The following is a 27,486-nucleotide window of genomic DNA, read 5'->3' on the forward strand; positions in this document are numbered from 1 at the left end:
TAGCCAAATAAACTAAGTATTAGAAAGCTAAAGTGTGGGTTTTTTTGACTGAATGAGCCAATCTTAGATTATACTCCCTACGCCTTGTAATTTCCAATAGTGATACCGTTCACAAGGAGAGAACGAAAGAAGATGACCTTGCATACAATTACGTCGGTATCAGGAACACTAACTATTTGGAAGTTAGAGGAAGGGCGTTGGTTCGAACTCAAAAAAAGATGTGGAAAATGTCGAAAGCTATGGTAACATAATGCTACAACCGAAATTACCGCGGAGCAGGGCTAGTTACATCAAATCTACTTTACTAAAAATAGTAATATAGATTGTTACTTCGAATTCCTAAACCAGCTAAGTAAATTGCTTGTGTCGTCCAATTACATTTAAACTTAGCCAATCCTATGTTTAACCTACATTTTTCTACCATAATCGTACATCCTACAATTTAAAATATTGTCTTTGAAACCGTCTTTAGACTTTTATTGCAGCTAAGCGTTTGTAGTTAAAACAAATTAAGTTTTTATATATGTACTGAAAAAATTAAACATTTTTCAACGAATGTATACAAGTTTATGTATGGTATCAAAATAATCTACTCAATTAATATAACTGTGTACATATCTAAAATGTAACAGTTCTGTTTCATGATATATAATTAGACTGGCCTTTTCTTATCTTCAACTTTTTAATTATTTTGAATTTGGAACACGTATAATATAATTTTAAAAACTTATCTCGATATAGCGCCATTTCACATATATGTATTTTCGTGCTCATTTTCAAATTACAATATGGAATGGATTATTATTGAAGAAATATTATTGATATTAAAGAACGTTCATTAGTATATCCTGCGTTAAATAAATATATAAAATAAAAAAGCTAGAAAGTTCTTCCATCTTGTGGCAATACGTCGCGGGAAGGCAACCAAGCAGACTTTCTTGTCCCCTGTCGTGTGGAAACAGTTTCCGCAGTGAAATCTTCATAATATTATCCCATTTATTTATAAAAATTTATGTATAAACAATCATGTTTATAGTGACCCCAAAGTGACAAATGAATAAAATTTACAGACGAAACAAAAAACAAACACAAAAACTTAATTCGAAAAACGAAATTTTGTGAAAAATTAACTAATCACTAAATGTTTACTAAATAGGCATTAACAAATACTATAACTTTTGTCAGTTCAATAAACGGACAATGAAAAAGTTTCGTTACCCTATGTAATTCGATAAGTAAACCCAAAATTAATACCGACGGAATCCTATCTCCATTGCTGTTTATTCCTGCATATAATGCGTAAACAAACTACAAAGTCTGCATTCGTATGTAAAGGTATATATAAAGGTAAATAGATTTTGTCGACTCAAGCAACCTTATATTAATTAAACTCCTTAAATGTTTTATAAATAGCTACCGTCCCAATTTTTCGTTTATCGACTTCTTGACCTTGGCTTAGATCAAAGGAAGGCCGATAGCCGCGAAGGACGCCGGTCAGCCTTGCTTCTGAATTCGTGTTTTGCTGTTACGTGTTTTATTACAAGTCAGTTAGCGTACTGGACTTAGTTTTTGAAATACCCAATATGATTTGAAAAGTAAAAGTATTTTAGAATAGCTTTATCCACTTCACCAAATGTACGTCCTTCACCGCGTGTTCTAACTATGGATTTTATAATTGTTATAGGATGCTGTAAGCTCTGGTCGTCTGGACCTATATTTTTATGGAAAACGAGACTAAATAAACGCACGAATGCTAAGTACATTGTTATATGTGTATTAAAGTATAGGGAAATAAATAAGTTCAATCGTAGAGTACTTACAATATTTTTTCCTGCTTCATACGACTACATACTGAAACCTAACAAGGATATGATTATTCCTAAATGTTAAAGTGTATTTTTTTCAATTCAAAATCAATGAAACTTATAATCTATTATTATTAAGTTTTGGAAATAAAGACTATTACTATTACGACTACACTCTTTACGTGATAAGTCTCCCAGGGTGTATGCTGAAGCGGAAAGTATCCTTCTTGTATAAAATTATTTAAGTACATCAAGTACATATATTACATACAATCATTAATATTTCCAATGACTACCCACAACATGTTCTCATATAACTATACATCCTTTTATGTGTAAGTAATAAAGTTTTTTTCTTCTTCTTTTGTTTTGATATTTCTATGTCTTTTTCTTTGCCTCTTCTCTTTTTTCTCTTCTTTTCTAGTATATCAGACTAACGTTTCTGATACTAAACGTATAAACCGATTAGGCTATTGAATTTATATGAGGATCATAAGTGGGTTAGTTTTCTTATTCTTATTTTCATAAAATAATCAATTCTATAGATTAGTATTTAATTCTCCGTAATAACTGCTAGATATATATTTATTTAAATTTTATTTCATATAATTACATATTTTAAATACTTAATATTCGTTATTAATAATAATTAAGTTAATTTATTTAAATATTCAATCGTTGTATACGGTCTAGTTTTAAATTCGTTAACAACTAATATAACAAAATTACCAACAATGTATTACAGTAATAAATCATAATTCGCTAAATTAATTTCATAGAAAACTAGACTAATATTTTTGTGCCACGTACATAAATTATAATAAAAATAATAGGCGTTAGTCGTTACGTAAAAGAAAATCAAAGCAATCTCGCTAAAATAAGTTGCCGTGACAGAAACGTAATTCATTCATCGAAAAAGTATTTTTTCGCATATTTCCTTTTAAATATACGCGTCCTAGTAACTTAAGAATAAATATTAATTAGGGAACTGTGTGGTACTTGTTGTAGCGATCGAAAACTTTAAGGCGTTTATTTAGAAATACCATAACATTTCTTTCTTGTGTATAATATAAATTCGATTCTAATAAGATACCGACCTCACAGCGGTTCAAACATTAATGAACTTTTATAGTTTTTAAATATAGGTTTGTTAGATGCATAGTGCTTGCGGGATGCGGACAAGGTGACACAGTTATCGTGTCGTACCTGGGGCGATTGCTAGTGGAGCTGTGGGGTTTTAGTGGGCACAGCAGCAAGTCCCACATTACCCTCCACCACGAGACTGTCGTACCGCGGAAGTTTACGCTAATAGGTTATTGAATCTATACGGTTTCTTAAATTCCAATAAATTAAAACCAAACTCAAATTAAATAATAGCGGTCATGAATTAACAATTTATTTCATGTCCTCTTTTCTGTTGTGGTTAATTCCGAATTTATTCTGCAGGATTGTTAAGAAAAATCCTTATTGCCTACCTAATAATACATACAGAAAAAATATATTTATTCATTAGGACCTTATACTATTATTTTTAATTTAGGTATTTTCTTCGAAATGCAAATCGTTCTACACAATGTTCTGGACATATTTAAAAAATGTATAAATTAAAAATCTTCCACTTTATAAAATTAGACATTTTTTATTTAGGATACTGCTTTGTTTTTATATTTATATTTATTATATATCGCTGAAGCAAAGCGCATTAAATCGCTTACAAATACACCACAAATAGTACTTCATTGTACATGCACGGTATGTGTGTCACAATTACCGAGTAAAAATATCGTTTAGTTGTGTTGATGTTTTTATATATATATATTAATAGCACGCTATCACATGACTTTGGCTGCTATTTATTATGATAAACTTTCTAACTACGCATTTAGATGACTGGATTCTTTGCCGTCTAAACTTATGAACTTTCAAAATCTTTAGAGATTCAACCCTATTTCCATCTTGAATTCTCCATGCTCGATATTTCGATTCGATAAAAAAAAACACCATTATGTATCAATCTAAGGATTGCTAACACACCTATATACAGTATTTACAATATTCTTAACCTACATAGTAATGACAATAAGAAAAATATATAAAATAAAAAATATATATTTGAAAATTGGTCCCTACGGCAGCGTTTTAGTTGTTCCCTATAATGCTGGCTATATTTCATTGCTACGGTATGATACTTATTCGTTGAGACAGGAAAGCACCAGCTCCGGGATCGGCGGTACCACTGTCATCATCGCTTGTGCACTTGAGCGCCACGGATGTAACTGAAAACGTATTTAACTGTACAAGAAATAAAAGTCATAAAAATTATCTAATAAGATTAATCATTAATATAAATCTTTTTTTCTATTCTCTCTTGTACTCCCCCCTAGCGATGCTCTTACATATATGTATGTAGCGTGAACTCAGTTTCCGTACTAAGACACCCATTTAGTCCAATGTGCGTAAAGTCCTGGCTAATTAAGCCAGCCTAGCTCCTTCCAGAATGACAGAAGTTGCATACACTTCATTTTATAGAGCGACCTCTCTCCTCCGCATTCGAGAACAACTGCGTTGAAACAGCCTCAGCACAAGGGACTGTCTGTCGCGCTAAGGGAAGAGAAGTTCATTAATTTTGAGATTAATTCTGCTGAGACTTAGAAATCGCTTTGTTACTAGCGGATTGACTGCTGGCGATGCCCTTGTAAAGTCGGGAGTGAGAGCAGAAAAATATATCCACTTTTTTAGTGTTGATCTCTTACAGGTTATAAAAAACAATATTAACAACACAACTCAACATAAATAAAAACTAACTATTACATTGTTCAACCATTGGGCAAATACATAATAGTTGAACCTGTATCTATTTTACAAGCTGTTTTTCCATTTTAAGACAAAAACTAGAAACAGGTAGGTAAACAGGTGTTACGTTTGGAACGGTTCGTTGATTCCGTCACCTTGATACAAGCGGGTCATGCGTTTGACTCCTTTACAATACGCTATAATAAGTTTTAAGTCGCATTTTTATGTATGGTGTAGAGTTCGTTATTTTGAAAAACTGTTGGTTTAAATTGAAAGTTCATTCATTTGCCGCGGAGAATATAAAACTGAGAACTTTGCTTTCTTTTACTATAATTACTATGTTGAAGATTATATCACGTAGTGTTGCGTATGGTTTTTTTGTTTTAAGTAGCAATTACCAGAATGTAGGACAAAACTAACTTTGACAAAGTTAAGTTTTTTGGTGCCTACGTTAACCAAACTTTTTAAATTTGTTTTAATTATTTTTATTATTACTATGGACCCAACCACTAAACCCACTAAAACCCTGCAACGCTCTCTGCTCGCTTTGTATATATCCATATATATAGTTCAGCCATACGTTCTGTTATAAATCAAAATACATTTTTTTTATGAAGAAATGTAATATTATTAAACTTTGTACCTACACTTTTAGTTTAGTATCAGAAAAAAAAATAAGAAATATTCTATTTGAAATGCCCACCTTTAGCTTTTATATAGGCCTTTAATTTGTTTGGCCACGAATCTATAGATTTTTGCACTATGGAATTTCGCCGCTCTTTGCATCAAAGATTTTTAAGACACTCAATATATATTATGTGTATTACGCTATGTCACCGTCATAAATTAAAGTCGAAAGGGTCTGGACTAGATGAAGGTCAGTTCTTATAAAGTCCGCAACTTTGGTTGCAAACGAGGATTGGGTTGTTCGTGCCTGGTGACTAGGTGTATAATATAGCTGGAAGTTCACGGTTTATTTAAAAAAAGTGTATTGCTGGTTTCACAACATCTAAGACAGATGTTGCACACTTTGCCTGAAGTTTCTTACTTCGCTACTTTTTCACAAAATTGTAGTTTTGTGACTCTTTGATAAGACACGCTCTATCAAACCATCACAGACGCAGGATGATGACCTGTTGTACCTTTCCGACCACTTTAGCTGCTGATTTAGATCTGTGAGCATACACTTTATCATTTTGATTATTTTTCATCATTAAAAAGGAAATGTCTGTGCTTTACACATGGGTTTTGGGTTACAGAAAGGGTTTTGATCGATAAATAAAATATAAAAGAGAGTATAAAAGAGAGTTCTTTTATTGTTAAGATTTATTTAGGGCCTACGACGATAAGCACCGAGCTTCTTGTATTGTTGTATAATACGCGACAGAGTCCTAGCTTTCTAATGGCGTTTTGACGAATTCTAGCTTTAATAGCACCTACAAGCCTTTGTATGTGTGATTTTTTCTGGTCTTTGACAGACGAAGTGTAGTTGTATCTGTTGATAGTAAGATATACGAACATACCTCTGATACCAAGCTTTTGAAGTGTCTCGAATATGGACGACGGCTTCATACCCACTTTGTGCAATCACTGCAATCCTATTTTCTTTAACACCCCATTCCATATTTTAATTTGATAATGAAGACGAATAATAATAAAAATATGTAAAACGGCGCAATTTCGAAAGAAGTTTTTAAAATAATATACGTGTTCCAAATTCAAAATAATTAAAAAGTTGAAAAAAGAAAAGTTTTTATGTAACAGTATTTATGACCAGACTAGTTAATTATTACCTGTCTTATCTTGAAAGCATTCGTAATATATGTTTGTCTTTTAAAAACACCAAATTGAACTCCATATCGATAAATTTATAATCATAAAAAAGTAATTGTATTTTAATATAATTCATTTCACCTTTGTTACAGATAAACAATGGCATTACAACTGAAATACAGTGACGAGCACGGTATTCTACGCATCGACATGTCACCTGTCCCCGAGAAAGAGATCACCGATCCGAAATTCGATTCCATAAACAACCGTTTCGGCCAATACGACCTCTTTGGCGCAAAGTACGAAGAAGGGGGGTCGCTCTTCCGTAGCCGCTACAACAGCTTAGAAGAGGAACTGGCTAATACACCTTACGCGTTCGCGACAGAACGTAGTCTGCACCTCTCAGATCCAGTATTAGATATAACGATAGACGCTAAAGACGATCTATTCGGACCGAAAATCGATAATCCTTTTACGGTGACGCAGTTGATTCATGCGCAGGATCGATTCTTTGATCTATCGGCGAGGGTGAAGGGGGTGGAAGTAAAAAGTGCACCCAATTCCGCGAGGGTTAAAGTGAGTGGTGATGCCTTCGAGGTTATTAGGGATGTAGACGCTCCAAGTTCTTTGCCGTAAGTGGTTTGTTTATTTTTATTCATACATATAACATTTTTCGGTAGTACGAATTTAAAAATCGAAGGGAGATCAATATTGTTACTAATGTATCCTCTAATATATCCAATCGACTTTATTTCTGAAACAGACAAATAGATTCAAAAATTTATTGTACATCCTGATTAGTATCGCAAGCCAAATATGTTTTCTATGAATTTAGATTCATATATTTTTCACTTTATTATCAAATTACCCATCCATTACAATAATGGTTACAGTTGTTGAATTTTTCATTTAATTTCTAAAATTAAAAGCGGCAAATAAACTTAGTGCGAGTTTTCTTAAAATATTCGTCAAAAGTAAAAGTTAATAATTGTTATAACCCACATATTGGTGAATTATTGGTGTAAAAACCAGTATTTTATCTTTTTTGTAGTAAAATGAGGTCGAGCGAAGGAATTAATAATATAAATTTAATCAGGCACACTTTTTTGGCTACATTATAAATTATTGATTATATTTGTTAACATCGTTCATGGGTCATTGGACCCGAAACTTATAATATAATTACAATTTCAAATCTTTTAACTTTTTACACGATACTGTGTTTTTATTGTCGTTTTAAAAATAATTAAAAAATAAAATTGTGACGATAAACATTGTACACATTAAATCAGAATAGTTTTTATCAATTAAATCTACTAATTGACTTAAATAATTACTTTAATACATATCTGAAAAACCTCACCTTAAACAAGCATATCTTTTGCATATTGTAATTTATATATTTAGGCTTTGTTGGCAATTTAAAAGCAAATTGTCATGGTATATATAGACTACTGCTGTATTATCAGTATAACTATTTCAAATTTTAACAAAATTCACTGTAGCGTAACAGGCGAGGTTACATTGTATCAAGTGGCAATACTTACAGTGTTCACCTGTTTTTTAATACATTTCATAAGTCATTTTGTGAATATCTTATTAGATTTCGTATTGCCTTCGGATTGTGTTACACATAGAACCGTTACAAAAACTTTTGTATACCCAATAAGCTTTTAGTCTTAAATAATACCAACCGCGAATAAATTTTCCCAGATGTTTGCAAAATTTCGCACCAAAATTTGCAGGAAGAAAAATCAAGTTGACAATCACATCATTAAGACGCAAGTTTTTATTCACATAACGCGCAATTTAATACATACCAGTCGGTCATTTAATGGTGGCAAGTAAAAAAACACCACTTATATTGCGTACACTAATTTCTGGTCCACAAAACCTACAAATGCTCTTCTACACGTTCTAAGCCTTAAATGGAAATGTATATATCTAGAGCACGAAAATTATATAGGCATTTGAATCTACAAAGTAAATTTACTGGAAAGAGAATGCTAGAAGAAAAGATGTACAGAAGACGTAATGGAACTTGCGTGGATAAACTAAAAGAGGCCATACTAATAGAAATAGTTGAACTTTAACATAACTAACATTTTTTTTAAAGTGTTACATATAATAGAAGTGCTATAAGCTATAATAACAATAATTTCTGGCCAACGCCTCGAAATATGAGAACTTTCCATAAAACACGTGTTCCAAATTCATTAGTGTTAGGTTTAACTGTTGAAATTCGCAAATTAAGTCCTACATACATAATTAATGGTTTACGCACGACAATGGGGGAATTGGGTTACGATAGTGGCGCCATCTTTAATTGCTTGTAATCTGTTTGTGTAATGTATACAACGATCCTTTGGAATGTGATATTGTATTGAATTTCCTTTACTACTTGCACTCCGGTTTTGATACGGCATCACTTTTTGTAGGTGCCTACTCATTAAGAAAAACATTTATTTATTTTATTTATTTATTTCAGACATACACACATTATCTTTACAGCCTATGACAATACGACAATGTGGAGAAAAATTTAATAAAAATATAATAATGTACATAAAAATTGGGCATATCATTTACACAATATAGCTACTGTGAATTCACTCTGCGAACATACAAATATGATTTGCTTGTTATCATTTGTTGTTTTTAATTTTTAACAACAGGTTTCAAAATTGTGCTATAAATACAATTAGAAATCTGATTTATACTAATTTACGAAATTGTGTTGTAAAAATCTTAATTTTTTTAATTAAAATTTTAATTATATTTCATAAGTGCATGTGATGTTTGATTATACGAGTATACCTAGACGGCTAACTATAGTAATAGCAATTTTACAATTTATACAGTTTAACCATATGAAAACTTTTTTACTGAATTGCAAAAAATAACTTGCTCAAAAGTTTTGATAAAATGTTTCACAGCAACGATATTTTCTTTATATTCTCGTATTGTGGGTGTATGACCATATAAACGACATCTTAAAAGGAAACCACAAAACATTGACCTAACGTTTATTATTGAATATTGTGAACATTCAATATATTTCATATATATACAAAATACATAATATGACAAATCTCTACATGGTGCATTTTACAAAGCAGTAATATATACATATATGTTGATGGTCTGAACCATGGTTTTGTCAGGTCGTATATTATAGTACGATAAAGTTAGTTTTTGAGAGCTCAAATATTTTCAGCTAGTAGGAAACAGGAATATTACATAATGATGGAAATTAATTATTTCAAATTCGCTTCTATACCTAATCTGTCAGTATTAATGACTACTCTTTTACGTTAATGTTTGAAAATGTCCTTAGGCTCACCGATGATAGTGATAATATACTGTTTTAAATTCATGCTATACCTCACAAAAACAAAATAAATAATAGCCAAACGACAACATAAAAAATTAATACCTACTCCTCTCAAAGTTCCGGAAGATAATAACCACAATAACATCAATTTTCTCATAAAACAAATGTAACAAAAACCAAGGATTCATTAAAAAACCTTCAACAAGTTTAAGACTATTATTTCAATTGTTAACGATTTTTTATTCGAACTGTAGAACCAAGACGAATTTTCTATCCGGTTTTCGTTATTTGACAGAATTTTGTGAAATAGATCTTTATTGTTTATTTTAAAATCCGAATGTATGTTTTATTTAAAAAATATAGCACTTCACGTGTTAACAGTTCTTTCATTAATAAAAAACTATCTACGATTGTACTCGTACAAAAATCGACACTAACAATATAAAACAAGGTATTTAATATATTGAAAGTTTAACTATAACGCATTATCTAGTTAAATAAAGTTTATTTAAATATCACATATTTAAATAAATAAAATGTTCACTATAGCTAACCTCACATCAATTTTCCCTAACGCGCCATAAGAAGTATACTTCAAAAATCATTAAAGCTAGCTAAGTTAATAATGGAATCAGCCAAAATATAATTTAAGGTTATATTATTTAATAATCTCAATGACTACGTATTTATTGTTATTTGTTTTAGTTTAAACTAAAATGTATCATTTTATAATCTAGAAAAGACAGTGACAATAAGCCGTTGCTACCTTTAAGTCAATTAAATACCAAATTATCAGTGGCGCTGCAACTTGCTTACCTACGAGGCTAAAGTCGTGGTCATAATTTTAAAGTATTTTAGGTACCTGGTAAATTAGTAGTACTCTCAGTACTCTACTGTAAATGAATCGAAGCGTACGTTACAAGGTTGCGTGGTTACCGTTGCGTATCTAAGTGTCCAATAGATCTATTATGACAAGTCATGATTAAAGGTTCGACATAAAGAATACAAGAAAAAATACAAACCGATATAAGCATGGAGGCTTTTTCGTCATTTAAACTATTAAAGAAACTGAAAGTTAGACTATTTTCACAGATTAAATTTCATGAAATTAAGGCAAAATGTGGGTAATTAAGATAATCTAATTAGGAGATGAACGAGCACTTCAACACCTTCCCAAAACGCCAAAAAGATACGAAAACACGAAAACAATAAACGAAACACATCTTCCAAGACGGTTGGTCACCGTTGAAGAGTATGACCAAAACCCTTCACAATGTTATGTGGATAAAAGTCAATTAAAAAGCAATACTATGTAAATCTGTATGTATAACGTTAGATCGCTACGTGGCCGGCAACACCTGGACAATGGACGCCCAGAACCAACACAGATGGCAAAATATGTAGGAGGCCATTACCCTTAACCGGGTACCCAACTATAGAAATTATTTATTTAATATTTCAACTAGAACACTAACAATAAATGAAGAAAACTAAATACTAAAACAGCTAAGGTAATGTCATTTAAGGTTGGCAATAAAAGGCTTCTGAATTATGAGATTTCTATTTTTTATTTTCACTGTTATGGAAAAAAGATCGCAGAATAACAGTCCTATTAGAAATAAACCCAATTCAATCAAGAAATGATTGTAATGGAGATCGCTAATAGCACATGCACGGCCTTGGTTTTATGAAGTGCTATCATTTCGCTTGTACAACTGCTACAATGCGAAATACATAGGCCTGAGCCAAGCTTTGTAATTACTATGAATGTTCGTCAATTGTTATTCATTCTTGCGCATAAAGCATTGGAAACTATTATTTTTTGGATTCATTAAAACGCAATAAACTAAAAATACGAAAATCTCGATATTTCTTCTCACGTTTGGCAAGTAGATCACAATAATTGGTTTTGCATAATAAATATAAACAAAAGAACATTCCGTCCGGATGTTTGTTACGTGTACGCAATTAGTCGAGGTAGAAAGCGTTTATTTTTGAGTTCGTATTAACTTTTACGATTAAAGTAGCTTGGGTAGTCAAGGATTCAATATCTCGTTAACAACAACAATGTCTATCAATAATCCAAACTTAATCCTTAGAATTAGAATCAATATACCATTTAAAAATTCACAAGAAATCAGTGGTGCTACAATTATTTTTAGGTCTGGGCCTCAGAGTCAATTTAATAGACAAATAGGTCAATAGTAGCAGCGTCTTGTGCCTGACACACACCGTCGACTTTTTAGGTCTAAGGCAAACCGTTTTCTCGCGATATTTCCCCATCAGCTATTTACATTTACTGCCAGTTCTAGAGCATAGAATGGATTAAAAGGACTGGTAAAGTCTTCGTTTAAATCGCCAAGGTTTTTTTATAACATACGTACCTTCAACTACCTAGAGCCTTTAAAGAGCAAAACTGATGTTTAGTAATGATGTATACGAGCAATCTAAATAAGGCATAAAGAATCCAAACCTTTTTAAAACCAATAATGGGTAAACCAACTCTTATTACTAGTCCGTGCTCTGTCACTCAAATAAAATCTAGCGAAACTAATTATCATAACAGTATGAAAAGCAGTCTTAATGCCTTGCACATGTTAATGTTCTGTGTTGTTCGCATTATAAAAAATAATTGAACAAGATCTTAATGAATTGTGATACTAAATACAGCCTTGGGATAGTATACACCTGTCACATTTCTGGATGCAACGGTTTGACCAATTTAGCCAGAGAAATATAATATTTAACTTACTTTTTGTCACTAAGATTTGGCTCTTAAGATCCTAGTAATAAATGAAATAAAAGTAAAATTACTAAATGATAAATGTTATTTAAAAAATATGTTTTTTTTTATTTGTATTTTTAAGGACCTAGCGGTAAATACATTTTACCAGTATTTCCGTCGCAACTTAAATCTCAGCATAGATTAAAATAAATAGTGATCATCAGTTAATCACAACTAGTCAACCCCCTTTTATTTATTTATTTATATGGAAACAAAACAGATACTGCTATACAATAAAAAAAAAGTTAAAAATTAACACATTGGATGTATGCACCTTTTGTGCATACATCCAATAAAAATGTGATACAGAGCAAAGCAAAAAAAACAAAACATGACAACACAAAATTTACCTGTAGCTAAAATAGAGAATAGAGATACAAGAATTAGGACATTAACAGTTGTTTTAAATTATTTCAAAATGAAGCAGTAGAGGAGTGCGAAAAAGGGTCGATGTTTTTCTTTTGACTTTACATACAAACAAAAATCTTAATAGCTTTACACAAATCTTTCCACACAACACCTGACTTAAAAATAAGTAAGTAACTTACTTACTTGTACATACAATCAACCTTACAAAATCATTCAAATAGATCAAATAGTCTTACGATTTTTAACATACTATTGACATTACCACACTTGAGTAGACTCAAATTTCACTTTCAAAGTCAGTATTGTAATTGTGAAATCTGAATTACGTTTCTATTACAACCACAACCACAAAACATCGCTTAGTTAGATTAATGTTGGTAGCCTGGTGATAGTTATGTCTGAGTGCAGAAAGCATGAATGTGTTAATCAGAAGAAGAAAAACAAAGAAGCCTTCTAGGAACATGTCGTTTATATAATAATAATCCGTAATCATTGATTTTCGTTTGTATCTACTTCATTGGTTATGTTTTGTTTGTCAGGTTTCAAATCCTTCACCGGATGTTCATATATAAATTACATTTACATTTTATTTTATCAAAAATATCTAAATACTTAAATGTCAGTAAAAATGTAACAAAAATAAATAAGATACAGATCCCAACGTCTTCAATAAATCGCTGAACTTATATAATTATCGTATTCTTTATAATTTCAATCAATCGAATTCACTATTGCACAAATGCAATTTTTTCTTCTGACTTTAAGACTCTAACATACGCCGATGACTTTGAGGATTTGACCTCTACTACAAACAATAATTTACTAACGCCATCTAGTCTAACAAAATAGTGAATAGTCTAACAAAACTACGTGAATACGAAACCAATTATTAGCTAAATATAAATATGTATAAATAAATATTGGTCTAGAAAAAATGGTGGCTGCCAATTATTTAACTAGTACATACATGATTTTTTTACATGTTTAATTCGTTCTGAGGTTAAAACTTTTTAATGTCAGTATTGCTAAAATACCGAAACCGAGTCATCATCATCAGCTGACGATGGACTCTGATGGTTGGTACTGGATCTCGAGGATGGTAAGCAGTAGACATACCGTCATTGAGCTCGTTGTAATCAGCTCAGCGAGACGATACAAGAAATGTGACTATATGAACCTGATGATGGACTCCCAAGGTGGGTACAGAGTCTCGAGGATGATAAGCATTAGACATACCATCATTGAGCTCGTTGTAATCAGCTTAGCGAAACGATACTAGAAATGTGACTAAATGAACCTGATGATGGACTCCGAAGGTGGGTACTGGGTCTCGAGGATGGCAAGCAGTAAACATACCGTCATTGAGCTCGTTGTAATCAGCTCAGCGAGACGATACTAGAAATGTGACTATATGAACCTGATAATGGACTCCGAAGGTGGGTACTAGGTCTCGAGGATGGTAAGCAGTAGACATACCGTCATTGAGCTCGTTGTAATCAGCTCAGCGAGACGATACTAGAAATGTGTTATATGAACCTGATAATGGACTCCGAAGGTGGGTACTGGATCTCGAGGATGGTAAGCAGTAGACATACCATCATTGAGCTCGTTGTAATCAGCTTAGCGAGACGATACTAGAAATGTGTTATATGAACCTGATAATGGACTTCGAAGGTGGGTACTGGATCTCGAGGATGGTAAACAGTAGACATACCATCATTGAGCTCGTTGTAATCAGCTCAGCGAGACGATACTAGAAATGTGACTATATGAACTTATTAATATTTAATATTAAATAAATATTAGGTAATATTTACTATAATATCACTATATTTCTTTGAGTTTATTGAAAAAATAATCAATTTCAACGATTCGTCTTCCAGTTGAAATTTTAAATATTTTTCTTGGTTCTGAAACCTACGAGTGCAGCATGTTATATCTAAGCCCGAAAATGAAATCAGAGTCAATCAGACCCAGTACCCACCTTCGGAGTCCACCATCAGGTTCATATGACACATTTCTAGTATCGTCTCGCTGAGCTGATTACAACGAGCTCAATGACGGCATGTCTACTGCTTACCATCCTCGAGATCCGGTCCCCACCTTCGGAGACCATTATCAGGTTCATATAGTCAAATTTCTTGTATCGTCTCGCTGAGCTGATTACAACGAGCTCAATGACGGTATGTCTACTGTTTACCATCCTCGAGATCCGGTCCCCACCTTCGGAGACCATTATCAGGTTCATTTAGTCACATTTCTAGTATCGTTTCGCTAAGCTGATTACAACGAGCTCAATGATGGTATGTCTAATGCTTATCATCCTCGAGACTCTGTACCCACCTTGGGAGTCCATCATCAGGTTCATATAGTCACATTTCTTGTATCGTCTCGCTGAGCTGATTACAACGAGCTCAATGACGGTATGTCTACTGCTTACCATCCTCGAGATCCAGTACCCACTTTCAGATTCCATCAGGTATCAGGTTCAGCAACTTATTTTACTTGGTTGTACAAGTTGCACTTGAAACTTGACAACTCTAAATTTGAGTTTTGTTAGGCTAGGTACTTATATACATATACTTATAACATACAATAATTTCCGAAGTTCATGTCCTCGCCTCACTTGATATTTCTTTTTATATTTTGGCATTTCTAAAAAAATCCGCGGGTAAAAACTAAAATACGCAAATATTTAATTATTATTGGCTTCGACACACAAGCGTAGTCCTCCCGTCGCAAAGCGTTGAGGTGGACTGAAGACAAGCCGCATGCAGGGCTCGCGGGTGTGAAATTGCGGAGGGAAGCCCATTGCGCTTGAGTTTATTTACCTTTTATTACTTTCCATGCCCAGGAAACGAATTAATACAATTTTTTTTTTTATCAAAATAATAATATATGCTATATCTAATAATACGTGTAAGATTAAAATAAATCACATAAACCGTTTTGGAGCGAATTTGTAATTTATGTCTAATCTACGGTCCGATGGTAAATTTTTTTTTGGGAAATTGGTATTGCTTTTATCTTTTTTGATTTTATCAATCGATACTGTAGGCTTCAACCCACAATATATATTTTTTTCAAATGCATATGAGCGACAGTTCTTCCAACAATTTAATTTAAACTAGGGCTAGTTGACCGATTTGAGCACTGTTCAAGCCTTAACTGATAAAACTATGCTTTTATTAGCCCTTGCCAATTGTATATTTAAAGGTATCTTACACATAGAAATGAACAAAGCAAATGAACTTAAAATTAATAAACACTTTTTAAATATTTATTATTAATTATATTTAAAGTATGAAACGTTAATTAAGAGTAATGACGTTTGATAATAATTCATCCAAAAAGGCATGCAATTGTGAGTTATTAAATATGATGACCAATATCGTAGGAAAAGGAAATAAGCTTTCGTAAGAGCAAAATAATGGAGCCTAGTTTACGGTAGCTTAAATTAACAATAGCATGGGTATGCGCACAACACTTATCTCTTGAATATAAGGTATTACGGATATTGCGATCTTTCTCAGTTTATGAGCAAATGAACAATAAAATGTTTATTTACTTCTTACTCAAAGAGTTCAATAATAATGTAATTAAAACATGTTATTTTACTTAGATATTCTAATGGCTTAAACGTCTTAAATTATACGTCTAAATCTCCAATAAATTATTATCAAACATAGATAAGTGAGTGAGGACTGAAGTATGGTTTATACTTTATCTAAAATATTAATATTTAATAACTCTTATAGACTATAGTAGTAACATGCAAATGTATGTTACGAAATACTCCATACAATGCATTGGGGTTCCGTGGGTGCTTCCGGTGTTGCAATAACTAATGTGGGACGCAATTATATGTCTGTTTAATATACCGTGGATTATGCGTAAATGAAGATGTTTGAGATATGAATTGCAAAAGGCAGGTATTGTTTCAGTGATTTCTTAAGATGCAGTTTACGATTTCCTGTGATGTTTTATAAAGAGAAGACTATGAATTAGTTTAGGTAGTTATCATCAAGCTGTGTAATGGTACTACGCGTTGGTATTTTGAGTATAATTTGTATTTTTACACCAAAACATTTCCAAAATTATGTGGATACTCCTATTATAACTTAGCTGGTGTGGCATAGGAACACATTTCCTTTATTAGCATAATATCGTCCTTATCGTATTTTGATACGAGAAACATACAAATAGCAACCATAAATAGACGTTCTTTTGAAAGCGTAGTACGGTACGGGTATCATAACCAGTACAATGAAAAAGTGATGATGGATTTATCATTACTGTTAATTCATTATGTTCATTGAATGTCATTCCTTTCTAAACACACTCCTACGTGCTAAACAATTACAATTACCATCTTTATTGTAGGTGTCGATCATTTGTCTTGTGGAGGTTTTGACTCATCTTAACAAATTATGTCAATGTCAAATTTGTGAAACAAAGCGCTTTCATGTCAAAATAGAAAAAGTTATTTCACAAAACGCAAATAGGGAAATTTGTGATGAAATTTTTAAACTTTTTATTTATTACTCTTTGAATTTATGATAAAAAGTCACATAAACATAATTGTAGGCAAAGCGTTTTTAATGCAAAATATGTCTTTGCATAAACAAAATGTGACTTCACTCCTTTTTCCAAGATGGCCGCCGGGGACAAGGGTGCCAACGTCCCAAACTTGGATTTAAGCTTGTAATGACCTCCCCGACAAGTCCCATAAATAAAATTGCGTCCTCGGCCTCGTCCTCCGTTCAGTTTGGACCTCAATTGTAACATTTCAATGGACATGTCTAAAGCCTAATTCAACCATAGGATTAAAATAGTAGATAGTTTCTTATCTATAAAATAAACTTGATGCTTTATTGTTTAGTATTTAGCTATGAAAAAAAAAATTCGTATTATTCCGTATGTAAAGAAAAAATAGGTAGGTACTTAATTTGACATGAACACGTTACAAAATATGCTACTAAATCGCATCGATACAGATTGGCGTTGTAGTTTTGAATCTGTCCTCTAATCTAAAATTAAATTATACCACTGGATAGTTTAAGGATCAAAGAATAATTCATTACGAGACAATAATAATAACACACAGATGTTTGACATGACACAGTCTACCCCCTTCACTAATTCTATTAAAAGATTATTTCGGAAAATATTTATGATTAAAAAAATATTCACTTGTGATGTGTACCACACCGTTAACCACGCGTAGCAAGAGAAAGCCTTAAGGCTCTATTACTACGTTTATAGCTTTGCAATTATACATACTCGTTTCCGCCTACGACTTTTCCTTGTGTTTTCTTACTTTTCCCAACCGTAATATCATTAATTAAGATTTAATGAATATGCCAGCTGATGATACGTTTTAATGTAACAGAAATCTTTTAATAGGCGAGATTACATCACATTAAAGTCCCGTATGATAAATGTCAGACAGGAGTGTCGAATTACAGAGACGGTAGAGACACATTTTAAATTCAAGACTCTGACGCTTTAATGGAATTAATGTAAATAAATAAGTAAAGTCCCTTTCGATATAGATCAATTGATATATAAATTATAAAAAAAACAGTGGCGCTAAGTCTTACTACTACCTTAGTCTGGGCCTCAGATTTCTTTTTTCAGTATCTGTTACATGATCATTTTTTAACTGTAACAGGTAAGAAGTCTTCTGCGCCTGATCTAAGCTGTCGACTTTGTGGGGTATGCCGGTTTCCTCACGATGTTTTCCATCACCGTTCGAGCGAATATTAAATGCGCACATAGAAAGAAAGTCCATTGGTGCACAGCCGGGGATCGAACCTACAACTTCAGGGATGATATTAGCACACTAAAGCCACTAGGCCAACACTGCTCTTATAAATGATATGGACCATCGATTATATGTATAGGAAATTTCTTATGGGATCGTCTTCAGTAATGCCAGAAGACCAAATAGACCCGCATTTTGTCGCAATTCTAGCTTTCAAGGACTGGACTTGACCAAAATGAGGTCATTCTGTTATTATTCGTATAAATTAACCCACTTCTTTATTACTTCCAGTTCAGGGTCAAATTTACCCTCTATTTTTATAAATTACTCGTATTATGATGGGGCGGCTAAATTATACATATCCTCAAATCCACAATAATGCTTAAAATGAATATTATAACATACTAACTGTTGTAGAATGTAAATGCAAATTATAAAAAGTGCATTATGAACCGTAATAAAATTGTAATATTGGAGAGTATTTAATTTTTGCAGGCCGGTACCCACAAAACGAAAAAGAGAAAAGTCTTTCGCTATCATCGCTGAGCCACCCATCTCCAGGCCAAGCAGCCCACGATCCTTACCTGTTGAAATTAAACCTGAGAGAGTATCGCCTTTTAAAGGTATGCATCTAACACAGGCTTAAAGCATCACAGATATTAATACAAATATTTTAAGAACTTATTAAGACCATTTTTTTGTTTTTGTTTTAGGTCGAGGCTTTCGAGAAGAAACATCACGACACAATACACCAAAAACATCAGCAGCGAACTCGAGAGCTTGTTCACCTTCAAGAAGAAGAACTAAGTCTTTAACAAGAGTGGAAAAAATGGCACAAACAGCAACAATGTTACCGCAACCCTTGCCATCTAGGCCCCATTCTCCACGAAATTTTCTGAAAGAAAACATGGCGGAAATAAAAGAAATTAGTGAAATAAATAGAGAAAAGCATGAAGCTGAAGCAGAGAAAAAAAGAAAAGAGGAAGAAATAGCTCTGTTAAAAGAAATGGGACTTCTAGACAAAAAGGGTGAAGTCAAAAGTAGCGTTAATTCTCGAACAAATTCAAGGAGTACTTCTCCCAATAAAATTAATCTACGATCAAGATCAAATTCGCCCTCAGCTATTCTACATTTTGAAAAAGTTCCAACGGGGAGTACGGAATTTCTGTCTACAGACGGCTCAAAAGCAGTTCATAGATCCAGAGTTAGGTCAGTTACGAGGTCACAACCTGAATCTAAGATTACTTCTCCCAGGAATTCTAAAATTCCTACACGTCAAAACTCGGTCTCACCAATTAGAAACAACGTGAAAAAATATGTATCAAACAACCTTAATAAAAATCAAAAATACATGTCAAATAGTACAAGCAGTATACACGAAACCATAAGGATTGGTAGTCAAATACATGACAAAAGGGCTGTTCAAAGTACACAAAATCTAAATGTTCCGCAAAGCATAATTAAAGGTAAGCCACCTATATCCCCCGGTAAAAGTGGACCACCTCCTTCAAACAAATACATAAATCCTAAACGCCTATCACCAATTGTTGGAACGCCAAATAAAAGTCCTGTAGATGACTCCAATTCCGGTAGAACTCCATCAAAAATTTCTTCGCTGCAGAAGAAGCCAATTAAAGCCGCTTTATCCGTATCAAGGCAAAATACTAAAACGATGAGCCAAGCCTCAAATTCGGATAAACGTTTTCCAAGCAAATCTGTAAGTAAGCCGTCTACAGTCAATCCAATCAATAAAACCATTAGTAATAAAACAACCATCAAACCACCTGTGCCAACTAAAACAGAACCTAAAAAGCCTGTTAGTCGAACAAATAGTGTAAAAAATTTGTCAAGAGCTTCCAGTACAAAAAATCTCCATGAAAAACCACCATTGAAAAAAACTGCTAGCAAAAAAGATCTTACAGAAAAACCTAAATCAGCAAAAAAAATAGGTGGAAATATTACTGATACTGGCAAAAACGTAGAAAACAGTCAAAAACATGATAAAGAAAAACAAAGTATTGATGTGATTTCAAAGGAGGATGAAGTAACAAAGCAAGACAACGAAACTCAATATGATAAAACCAGAAATGAAAACGAGGAACTTGTTATTCTTACAAAAAAAAACGTAGTTTCTATGACAACTGCAGCTATTACCTCTCAGCCATTAGAAGTCGTTACAACGGTAACAAATCAACTACCTGCGGCCTTAGAAAAGGCTCGGGAAAAACGTATCTTGGAACGACTTAGTTCTAAAGACTCATTAAATGGAAAAGAAGAAGAAAAAGAATCAAGCGGTTCTAAAGAAGACGTTGAACCACCTAAATTGGAAAAAATTGAAAAGGAAGAAAAACGACCACCCCGACTTAAAAATTCTGACAAAACTGTATTTGCCGAAGATAACATCAAACTGAAGTTATTACAACCTCCATATAATAACCCTCAACTTGAACGTGTTAAGCAGAAAATTGAAGAAATATTAAAAGAACCCGAAATTTCAACTGAAAACATTTTATCAACAGGCAAAATAAAAGAAATAAAAGAAAACTTCAAAAAAGCAGCAGAGAAAACGAAAAGTGACACAAAGGAAACTAAAGATAATGCAGCTAACAAATTAACTGATCTAAAAGATCAAGTACTAAAACAAAGCGAGGAAATAACTGCAAACATTCGTTCTGAAGCAACGAAAATTGTTGATAATATCATAACACCTGTCGGAGAACCTTTTAAAATAGAACAACCCAATGTTAAGGATGTTGAACCTACGGTAAAAATAGTAAACGAGAAAAAAACAGACATTAAGAGTAACATAGAAAAGGTTACAGAAACATTGGTAAAAGGAGAGGGAGAAGTAGAAGTTCAGAGCTCTAATTTATCATCAGGTGACAAAATAAAAATTGAAATAAAAAAAGGTGATGGAGGTTCAGACAAATCTGCGCACAGTAACGGGTATGTATGAATATAATTTTAATAAAATATAGAAACGCACTTAATATAATTAGTAATGTTGTCCCTAGATGGCGTTTTTACCGATTGTGAAATAAAAACCTTATTGATTATAACCCCACAAGATGACGCACGATATTTCGTGAGCGAAGTAATTAACCAGAACACGAATAAGTAGTGCAAAGTTTTAACAGATGGAGCTAGTTATAATTTAAAGTGTTATAATTGTTCGAAAAATATTACCTATACACTTATATATAAATTATTTCTTAGATATTAATAAGCATGGACGTAGGTCGTGATCCAAATTACGGGTAATCTGCTTTTTACTATATTAATTTCCGTTGCGTACAAATTGACTAGGACCCCACAAAGTACAAGTCATGGGGAAAAATGTAGATCATTAATTATAATCTCATCGACAGCATATAATCTAACACTTCAGACTACATAGTTTATTTATTACTATCTAGAAACTTGTTAATCGATTTCGATTAAAGATTTTATGCAATTACATCTTCTATAATACTATAATAGATTTTATACTATATACCTACACATGTATACTGTTTTACAGAATTTTCAAACCCAAACTAGCCTTTAGTTTAAATTAATATACACAATAATACTTTCGTAAAGTGATTTTTTCCCTTAAAATAAATGACAGAATATAACACATACTTTTAGAGATAAAGTCAAAAATTAACACGGCATTTCAAAAGGAAAGTACATCAAAAATTAAACTTGCAAAAGAATTGTATAACCTTATTGTAGAGGTATTCGAACCATTAACAGTTTGTTACAATCGGCTATAAGTCGTTGCGACCCTTAAGAAATTAGTACACGCTACAACCTGACCTCGGCCGCTTGCTTCAAGCGTCGCCTATAATGGCGCGAAACAGTCTTGTGTTTTGACAGATGACATTTAAATTTATTATCTGCATTTCGTGAAAAGTGGTTTTTGTTACAAAATGATCAACAATAGAACTGTTTATATTTTGCCCAATGAATTGCTGCCAAAACGATACGGAAACGACACTGGGTAAAGTTTATCACGGTGTAGCTATACTATTTCTCCGCTAATTTATAATAACTACATTTAAATAAATCGATTGACTCTTTATAAAATGATTTCTATTAAACGTTCGTTTCAAACATTAATTATGAACACATTCTATATACACTAAAACTTCAAAATATCATATGCATAGCAATAGTTAAAATAGCAATGGTTAAAATATTCATATTGACTTATTATTTTAGATTCGTGGGTCAGTCAACATTATTAAGGTAACGGTCAGAGATAAGATTGCACGTTTTACACATGTTGTTAAATCTCAATAAATCATAATAATTCCCTTGTAAACAAAAATGAAATAAAATATAAACAGCATGCATCTTAAAATAAAATTAAATAAAAATGTAAATGACTATTATATATATACTAATTTAGATTACTTTAATAGAAGAATAAGTTACTTTATAGTACAAAAATCATTTTTTTTTGGAATATATTAATATTTAATTTTTGTTATAAATACAATATACGTATTCCATAATATATAGAATATTAAGCCTAGCTTGAACTGTCTCTAAACTCCTGCCACGTAAAGTCAATATATTTGACTCCATGTTTATTAAAAAAATACCCCTGCATGAACCATTTTTTTTACATAAAGATAAAGAAACGCTATATTTTTATCCAGATTCCCTCAAAGCACCAGCACCACACCCAAACCACCAGCTAGAGCGCATAGACAACAAAAAGAAGATAAGCAAGAAAACGAACCTGAAACGCAAACAGAAGCGAAGCCAAACATCTGCAGCCGCCTTATGGGCAAGTGTAAAAGTGCGTGTTGTCCTTGTTGTCTTAAGGCAGCTGAGGAAGGTAAGAGTGAGATAGAAGAGGAGGGTCAGAAGAAGTTTTGGAAGTCGATGAACTGTTTAAAGAAGAAAGTGTCCGATGAGGAAGTTGAACGAGCTGCAGGAAAGGTATGTGAAGGCTAAAAGTATTTACTCACATCTTAGTAGTTTTTGTGTCTTTTTATCAGACTACTCATGAACGATAATGTTTGCTGCAGGCAGCGACGATAGAATTCGAATCTGAAACAAAACGAAAACGCAAACTTCGCGATGTTTTATGCGCGTGCTGCAGGCGACGAAAAGTCAGTGACGTTTCCGACTCAGTTCGGCAGTTTGAGGTGTCATCACCTGTCACTTCGACAGAAGTTGTCACCGAGACCGGATGCTGTGGAAAGAAGAGAGAGATTGAGAGAAGAGATAGCATTTTAAGTGACCAGGCGCCGACTACGTAAGTCCTATCGCAGTTATTCATATAATCATGTGATTGCTTTGTTTTAACTTAATATTGTTTTCCCTCATTGTGTCATTTTATTTAGGTTGTTACGAGAAAGATATATTATGAATACACTTGGGTACAGTTTATATGAATGTGTATAAAAACGTTTTATTGTTCTTGTACAATTAAAATTGATAAAGACTAAGGGCATGTTTCACAATGTATGGATAAAGTAACAAATAGCTATGCAACACAAATTATTGGAAAGATAAAAGTTCCGAATAAGATACTTCGCATTTCATGACGAAAAGCGCTATCTGACAGTCGTGAAAAGCAAAAATACTGTTCATCCTACCAATAATTAATAAATACCTTATTTGGAACTTATGCGGACATTGTGAAACAGACCCTTAATCAATTTCGTTACATTGAGGGAGCTAATGTCTAGTCTGACTTGGATCCCTAGATGCTGTAACAACAGGCTATGCCGATGGCTGCGGGGTGCTTGTCGTCGGCAGACAGAACCTACATCCAGCAGGAGAACCAGTCTCTTCTCGAAGAACAAGAGTTTGTCTCCCACTCTACCCCCTGAGGTAATTACTAAATATCGAAAATCTTTAATTAGTTCATTTCGTTTCGTACATTTAAAAAAAAGCCAATAAAATTACTCTATAGTAAAGAACTATATTCCTAATATATGTACGCAATAAATTATCACAGCTACATAAAACAAACAGAAACCTTGAAAAACAACCTAATTTTTATAAAGCCTTATATAGTGCCAATAGTACAAGTCCTACCTCCTAAAATCTACGTTTCTTAGCTAAGTCCGGTTGCGTGACAATTCCGACCCTCACGACATTTCATACCGCCGACCGTCAATTCGACCACCTCTCGCACGCGATTTACGACATGAGCTTGTTTACCAGTATACAAAGAAATAAAGCCAAATAAATATAAAGAAAACACCAGATGAAATTCTAATACTCTGTTGATAAGAAGGAATTGAAATGAACACAAGTCATTGCTCATGCGTCAAATTCAGGATAGAGATTTTTTTATAGAAAAGAAAAGTGTCGATATCAATATGCGTTGTGCTGTAGCATTATACTCATGACGCAGTAAATACGGTGTAATAACAATAATATTTAATATTTCGATATACATGGCTTATTAACTATGTGACCATGATAGTGTATTACAACCTTAACGCTAAGTGCGTTATTCGCAGTATTTTTTGTAATCATTACAAAATTAGGGGTATAATTTTCCCATTTCGTGGGAACTTTGACTATTTCTTTATTACAATAGTTTTCTACCAAATAATTACAGGTGTGTTTATGTACTTAAATATCCGTAATACCTCATTGTCGCTTTGCTTAAGTTATAATAATTATTGTTTTCCAGCTTTTTATTGAATAATTGCTAGCAACTTTCATAAATACGTTCTAAAGATTAAATGAATGCACTTAATTTTAAAACACCAAACGTGTGCGATCATTCAGCGATTTTAACATGTGTGATCACCAAACATCGATAAAGGTTTATTAATATAACTAACATAGATTTATTTTACTTAAAATTTTATACAATGATTCTTAATAACCTTGTGTAAACTTTTATAAAAAGCCCAAATAACGTGGTAATGGAGTAATTAATAAGCCAAAATTAGAATTCTCTTGCGTGAGATAAAATATTAATGTATACGTTATTTTATTATTAAAATAATAGACGAAAATTATTTATAAATTCTATTAATATTGGTATAAAGGTACATGGTATGAATTTTAACTGCCATATTACTATAATCTACCATTGAGGAAGTTTCTTCTACTATTTATATTAGAATATTCTTATCTATATTGCATTTTAAATACATATATAGCAATTAAAGGTCTACTACTTCCTACCCTACTTTGTAGTGTTATAAAAAAGGCTATATAAGCTACTGAGATAACCTATTCGTCAAGAAGGTAGAGCGCACTTAGATTACAAAAAAATACTAGTGACGCGCTCCGGTTTCCCACGCGCCACCGTACATCACCTGTACAAGTTTTACCTAAACTTGTAAAAAAAATCAGTGGTAGTACAACCTCTTTTAGGTCTTGGCCTCAGATTTCACCGTTCGAGCAAATGTTAAATGCGCACATGAAAAGAAAGTCCATTGGTGCACAGCCGGGGATCGAACCTAAGACCTCAGGTATGAGAGTCGCAAGCTGAAGCCGCTAGGCCAACACTGCTCCAAAACTTGAAAACCGCAATAAAATCGTGCAGTATTAATTTAAGTTTATCGTAAACAAACAGATAGACGCGGTAGAGGTTTCCTTTTTACAATATATAAATGTCAGATATGCTATCGCTGGCATATTCTATATGGCATTATGAACCTCATAGCTCAGTCATATAACTCTTAAAGGCTTTTTCTCCAACTCACTTTGATCCGAATATGATGAGGTTGGATGAAAGGAAAATGAAAGGTGAAAGGATATGAAAGGTTTTTCTTTTTCGGGTGATAATTGGTAAAGTAGTTTTGCAAAACGGTTCAGTAAATCCAGAGATTACCCATTACAACCCCACAAACTTTATCTACATTTGAGTATAGTTCTACGAGTATTATATTCCTAAAGTAATTAAATCAAAACTTATAATGAATATTCCGCGTACCATTACGGTATTGCCATTGAAGAAACTTACTTAATCATGTTAGTAATTATCGATATTTTTGAATGCGTCAGTGTGTTGTTAGTTTTCACAAAAAACGCGCTTTCTTTTCGTTACATAAAATTTATAAAATAATTGAAAAAGGATAACCAAATCTTGACATAATTTTTTTTCGAGATTTTTATTAGTTCTCTATTCGGTAAAATTTACACAAATGTAATCATTGATAATTTACATGAAAATGTCGATGGGATCAATAATTCTAGATAACATAAGTACAGTGTCGTCGTCAAAATTAACAACGCCAAAAATTGTCTTCACCGATGTGAAAAGACGGAGTACCATACTCCTCGATGATGTTTATGTGAGTAAAAATTAAGGATTATTGCGAAAACAAACAGCAGCATGCCTGTAAATGAAATGTCTTCGCCTTAATAATATTGTAGTTCAATTTCGATGGAGATTATTTTTAGAAACATATGTGAATTTAATTGCAACACACATTTGTCCTTCAATATACAGTATTTATATTATATTCTTCATCTACAGCATTCACATATATGATAATAATAATTAAAAAGAGATAAATGTAAAAGTAAAACAAATTTAAAAATTTTGGTCCCTGATGCAGTGTAGGGTAATGCTGCCAGCATTTTCTCATTATTGCGATAATTATTTGTTGAGCGAGGAATCCGGTACTATATACCAGGCGCGGACTTTAATCAATTAGCGTCTGTGCTCTAGAACTCCACAGATTCAGCCTCATATATGTGTTGTGTAACTTATGTTGTTCTTAAAATATCATTATTTAAGACGTAAAAAAATTAACGTGTTTAGAAGCCTGTTGCGTCGCAGCAGCGTTTAAGCGAGTTTTAATATTTGATTATGAATGTTCAATTTGGAAGCTCAAACCATGATCTAAACAAATTTGTTAATCCTTAAAAACCTAAAATGTAT

The 27,486-nt window shown here is 32.7% G+C and overlaps 1 protein-coding gene across 1 annotated transcript in view; it reads left to right on the forward strand.

Annotated features, from left to right (window-relative positions):
- Positions 1-27,486, forward strand: part of LOC110994895 (protein stum) — a 32,142-nt gene that overhangs the window by 2,240 nt on the left and 2,416 nt on the right. Inside the window, exons 2-7 of the mRNA XM_022261814.2 lie at positions 6,524-7,003; positions 19,122-19,249; positions 19,340-21,572; positions 23,276-23,561; positions 23,651-23,880; positions 24,335-24,461. Coding sequence (XP_022117506.2) covers positions 6,531-7,003; positions 19,122-19,249; positions 19,340-21,572; positions 23,276-23,561; positions 23,651-23,880; positions 24,335-24,461 — 3,477 coding nt within the window. The 5' untranslated portion in view covers positions 6,524-6,530. The remainder of the gene's footprint in view (positions 1-6,523; positions 7,004-19,121; positions 19,250-19,339; positions 21,573-23,275; positions 23,562-23,650; positions 23,881-24,334; positions 24,462-27,486) is intronic.

The sequence above is a fragment of the Pieris rapae genome, chromosome 15, assembly GCF_905147795.1.
Source record: "Pieris rapae chromosome 15, ilPieRapa1.1, whole genome shotgun sequence".
Lineage (NCBI taxonomy): Eukaryota > Metazoa > Arthropoda > Insecta > Lepidoptera > Pieridae > Pieris > Pieris rapae.